We start from the raw sequence: 5,843 nt of genomic DNA, 5'->3' as shown, positions 1-5,843 counted from the left end.
CCCTGCCGCACCACCTGCAGGACCTCCCCCTGCTGCTGAGAAGTACACTGACTATCTAGAACAAGCAATCAACATTCTGAAAAAGTCATACTCCCACCTCTACCTAACAAACCTCCTGCCCTGAACCATCAAGACCCAAGTCAACCAGAGGATGAATGGAAATCCAGGTTAATCAATTAAGACTTGGGCTATTCTCAAGTCTTTGTAACAGTATCAACTCCCTTCTTCCCACTGTAGATCTTAGGTCTTGTGGCATGCTTGTTTTCTAATAAACTTCTCTTCTTTGGCCTAGCAAATACACATTTGGTTTTACTTATTCATTCTAATTTTTTTCATTAAATTTAAATAAAATGTATTGATTGCCTACCATCTGCAAATCACAGGCTAGATGGTTTACAATAGAAATTAAAATGGAGTTAAAAATGTTCCCCTAAGAAACTTCTAGGGAGATAAATGAAAGTCATAATAACACAACTAAAAATTAGAAAATGAAAAAAAGTACAACACATTTTGGTGTCAACAGAGAAATCACTATTGAATGGGAAGAAAGACTGAAAAGGGAGCTAGCATTTTATATGGGTTAAGATTTCAGCATGCAGATCTAAGGGAAGATGGCATTCTCAACACTGGTAATAGTATGCACAAAGGTATAGAGAGAGGGATTGTTCAGAGGATAGTTTGGCTGGGAACACTGGACATATGTAGAATAATAATGGAAGATAAATTTGAAAAATGTGTGTGAATACTAACCAAAGGAGTATGCCCTTAATGCAATAAATACTAAGGAGCTGTTGGAAGCCTTGGGGCAAGTGAATAGAGGACAGGCATTGGGCATCAGGATGATTCTTATGGTAGCTGCTTATCAAAAAAGAAGGCCAAAGGCTAGACATAAAATGGCTATACAGAAACAAATCAAGAGGCCATAGTACTCGTCCAAGTGATACACAATAAGAACTGACCTAAGACAATAGCCATGGAATAAAGAAGACACAAAGAGTATGGCAGACATAGAAACCCAGAAGGTATGTTACCTAATATGAATGTGGGAAATAAGAAACAAGAATTAAATGTGTTATTGCAGCTCTAGAGAAAACTCTTCTGGTCAGAAGACACTTAAAAGAATCTAAACATATTCATGCTTATTTACTGTGTGTTTAAAGTTACTACTCCATAGCATTTCTGTTCACTAATATTTCTATTCTTGAGCTATTATAAAGTATTTTTTTAATAGGAAGCAAAGCGTTTTAATAATTAATTGATCCTGGAAAACAGCATGGATAAAATAAAATGAATTGATGTAGGAGGGAGAGACAGAAGTTTTATACCCAGCTCTTCTGGCTGTGTGCTGTGTGAATAAAGCAAGTCACTAACCTCTCCAAAATGCAGCCCGTCCTGGACTCAGCAGTATTCTAACATCAACTGATGTCAAGAGGAAATTAAAAGCAGTCTGTACCACAACATCAGTGTTCCAACTTAAAACTATGAGGATGGATGGTAGTATATTTGACTCTTTTCCTTGATTCATCCCTCCTATCAGTACTACAATGATTTGTATACTAGAGCAAGATATGAGACAGACTGAATCTTGCTTTCTGCCCAGCCCTTTAGTGCTCTGTGCATAATATATGATTTAGTAAACATTTACTACTTATAAAAACAATGATGTCAGTTTCTTTTTTTTTTTTAATGATGTCAGTTTCTGTAACTATACAATCAAATGTTTGGACAAGGTGATTAATTTTTTGATCTCTGATATTTGATGATTCCTTCAACCACTTTTCAACTTCATACCTATAGTCATGGTTATCATATGACGTGAACATCTTTCTTGACAGTAGCATGAATCACATTCTAATGTAATTCTATTGCTGCACAAACCAAAACTTCATAAAAAGCTAACCATGTGCTTCTATTCAAGATTGGAAGGAAAGAATAAACCAAACACAAGTAGCAATAATATGCTCTTTTGGTTACCACTTTTTTTTTTTTCATTTCCCCCCATGTAACCCTACGCATTCTTCTTTTGACAACACATTCTTTCTTTTGACAACCACCAAAATTGTTTCAAATTTATTTTACTGAAATTTATATACAGCTTTCTGGCTGTGTACTCTGTAAATGGAGCAAATCACTTACCTCTCCAAATTATAGCCATTCCTAGATTCAACAGGATTCTAACATCGACTGATGCTGAGGGGAAATCAAAAGTGGTCCGTACCACACCAATCCCTTTACACTTATACCTTAAGTATAAGGTATATTTAATCTCTTTGCTCTTATACCTATTGAATGATATTTGATCACTCATTTCCTACACTGCCTTATATACATTGTAATCCGAAAAAGTATCTCCTAACTCCTGCTTTTTCTTTTATTGATTCCCCTTCATAAATTCAACTGTCATGCTCTTTGGTCTAGTATCATTTCACAGGACACATGGTGTAGTTACATAAAATGATAAACTGAAAATAAATCCCACCTTTAAGAAATACTGTCCAGATAACTCACATAGTAGTGATTTTTATCTTTCATAGAAAAATATAAATTACACTTAAAATTTTATGTGATATTTTCCTAATTACTGGCTACAAATTTTAGTCCTTTTAAATTCATGCTAATAAAATATCCACAGTAAATTGGGATGGAATAGTTTTTGTTCAACAGGTCTTCCTGAGTGATATTTTCTCAAGTCAATGTGTGAAGTTCAGGAGAGATCATGGAAATTGGAGAGATCCAATTTCTGGAAAAATCTATGAATTTCTATGAATGTGAAGTTTATCAGAGTTTCTATCTGGCTGATTGTAATAAAAAAAATATAAACACAGTCTTACATAAAAGACAGTCAATTGTTAACAATTTTTTTCTGGAGACTTGAGTTTGGTGAATATGACCCTAAAATCACATCATCTTATGAGTGAGAGTCACTTTGTCAGGTGATGTGATCGTAAATGCAGAATGGAAGCTGAGACTTGAGGAGAAATTACAGCATTATTTGGAAATGAAATAACTATTTCTACCAAGGACAAAAACATTTAGTGAGTATTAGCTGAGCAATAAGGAAAAACCAATCTGGGGATGCATTTAAAATAACTCGATATTTGAACAATCAAAGGACTCTGGAAAAGCTTGTTTAAAGAGTAACAAGATAAAAATGCTGCCCATCACAAACACAGGAACCAGCCAAGACCTATAAAAGGCCCAAGTGGAACAAGCAGCTCTAACTCAGAAAGTCCACCAAGCAACCCAACTCTCAACCCAGCTCCTGACCATGGCCTGCTGCTCCACTAGCTTCTGTGGATTTCCCACCTGCTCCACCAGTGGGAACTGTGGCTCCAGCTGCTGCCAGCCCAGCTGCTACCAGCCCAGCTGTGGTGGGACCAGCTGTGGCACTGGTGGTGGCCAGGAGGGTGGCTACGGAGCTGTGAGCTGCCGAGTCAGGTGGTGCCGCCCTGACTGCCGCGTGGAGGACACCTGCCTGCCCCCCCTGCTGTGTGGTGAGCTGCACGCCCCCAACCTGCTGCCAGCTGCACCACGCCCAGGCCTCCTGCTGCCGCCCATCCTACTGCGGACAGTCCTGCTGCCGCCCAGCCTGCTGCTGCTACTGCTGCCAGCCCAGCTGTTGTGAGCCCACCTGCTGAAAGCCTTCTAAAGGAATCCTGAGAAACTGGCACGAGCCAATGTAGAGTCCCAACAAACTTCTGAGCGCTAATACCCATAATCCAGCTTGCAAACTCTTGTCACACGGCTACATAATTTTCCTAAAATGTGAACTTATAATTGAAGACCAAAAATATTTCATAAACCTGGTTATGAATAGAAGTCCTACAAGGTTAAGAGGACTATGTAAAACTTTACTATAAAGATCATCTGAAATAGTTCAACAGCTCATTGGATTTGGAATTTAATAAAATTTTTATTCTTCAGTGATGAAGTCATTGTTGGAGCTTTTATTTGGAATTTGTTATTGCTATCGGGGTACTTGGATTTTTCAAAATCTCAGTAACTGTGATACGGCAGTATGGTTTTTCTTTATTTTTGTCCTTTTATAAAGGTCTTTAAAAGATGGTTTTCCTTTGTTTTACCATTAAATGGTCCAATATTCTGCAGCCAAAATCTATGATTAAAAGAATCTATCAGTATTTAGAAATTATTTCCCAAGGTCCTCACATGTGCAAACTGATGGGCTAGGTGTTCCAGAAGATCGATTTTACAAAAAAGGAATTTTATGTCATTTAGCTTCTTGAGGTGTTACCAAATCTATTTATTTTATTCATATAGGATTCTGTGTACAATTCTTTCAATTATCGAGGGTATAAAAGAGTAATACATAGTTGGAAAGACAGTAAACACAAGATTTCAAAGTACTAGCATAAGATGTAAAGGCATCCCGAGTTCTTGTTTCCACTTTGTAACTAAGAATCCATGGATTCTTGAGCAAGGCCCTTCGCCTCCCTAGGCACCAGTTTAGAAAGCCTGGAAAATAAGAGAACTGACTTTCATTGCTTACAACATCCCTCCCAGGCATAGGATGGATTATTTCCTAAACAGGTGATGCACTGACAATTAGAGTCTTAGATGCCCAACAGGGAAAAAGTATTCAATGGTCAAATAATGTTGCATGCGTTTTCACCATCTTGAAGGTTTATAAAGCACATTAGAAGGATTGCTTAGCCCGGTGATGGGTATTAAGGAGGGCACATACTGCATGGAGCACTGGGTGTTTTACGAAAACAATGGAATGTGGATCACCACATCAAAAACTAATGATGTATTATATGGTGACTAAAATAACATAATAAAATTTTTAAAAATTAAAAAATTAAAAACAAAGCACATTAGAATATTAAAGAAAGCTCTATAACTATTACTCCCAAACTGATTTAGTCAGGGAATTTATTTATTTATTTATTACTGACTTAACATCCTGTAACACTAGTATTCCTCAAAATATACTTTGGAAAATGATGAAAAGGAATTTCAACTAATGTTTCTAAAACATCTATACAGTTGTTTCATGTATTAAGTAGAAAATAAATATTCATTACAGGAATGGATTTAAACAAGCATGATACTGACATTCACTATGCCCATTCTTATACACAATGAGTCTAAAACATGTTCAACACTCTATGTCCCTCATATACTACTCTCTTATCTTCCAACAGATTAGGAAGACTTAGGTTGGATGCACCTTTGACTTAGAAGGCTTCAGCTTGGAAGCACCAAAAGAGCCAGGTTGACATTCAGAGAGAAGATCTTATTACTTGATTTAGAATAAAAAGTTGGGGATATTCGGGCGCCTGGGTGGCTCAGTTGGTTAAGCGACTGTCTTCAGCTCAGGTCATGATCCCAGGGTCCTGGGATCGAGTCCCACATCGGGCTCCCCCTGCTCTGCGGGGAGCCTGCTTCTCCCTCTGCCTCTGCCTGCCACTCCCCTGCTTGTGCTCTCTCTCTCTCTCAAATAAATAAATAAAATCTTTAAAAAAAAAAAGTTGGGGATATTCAACCGGTTGGTATATCAACCACATCTTATCACTCAGGAACCTAAGTAAGGCAGAGGCAACTGAATTAGAGAACTATTTAAAATGGATTTTAAGGAATTGAGAGACACCCCAAAATTTACAGTAAAAAACCCAGAACATTGATCTCTTAAAGAAAAATAACTCAAATATTAGTATCTATAAACAGAAGGCAAACATGGAATAATAAGAGACAAACACATCCTTTCTTCTTGTGGTACTATTTGGTCTGGGCCCCATCGCTTAAATGAAGTAATGAAAACCAAAGAGAATACGCATAGTAATAAAATAGTTTTAAATGTAAAGTTACTGGCATTCTTTTCT

General features: G+C 37.3%; 1 protein-coding gene across 1 annotated transcript; it reads left to right on the top strand.

Annotated features, from left to right (window-relative positions):
- The first annotated feature begins 3,075 nt into the window (after nt 1-3,075).
- Nucleotides 3,076-3,638, top strand: LOC118024876 (keratin-associated protein 9-3-like). The gene is given in 2 exon segments (XM_035027083.1): nt 3,076-3,478; nt 3,480-3,638. Coding segments are annotated over 2 exon segments (369 nt in total). The 5' UTR covers nt 3,076-3,268.
- The last annotated feature ends 2,205 nt before the right edge of the window (nt 3,639-5,843 follow it).

This window comes from Mirounga leonina, unplaced genomic scaffold (genome assembly GCF_011800145.1).
Source record: "Mirounga leonina isolate KUSES-001 unplaced genomic scaffold, KU_Mleo_1.0 Mir_200, whole genome shotgun sequence".
Taxonomy (NCBI): domain Eukaryota; kingdom Metazoa; phylum Chordata; class Mammalia; order Carnivora; family Phocidae; genus Mirounga; species Mirounga leonina.
This window is presented reverse-complemented; position numbering and strand designations above follow the sequence as displayed.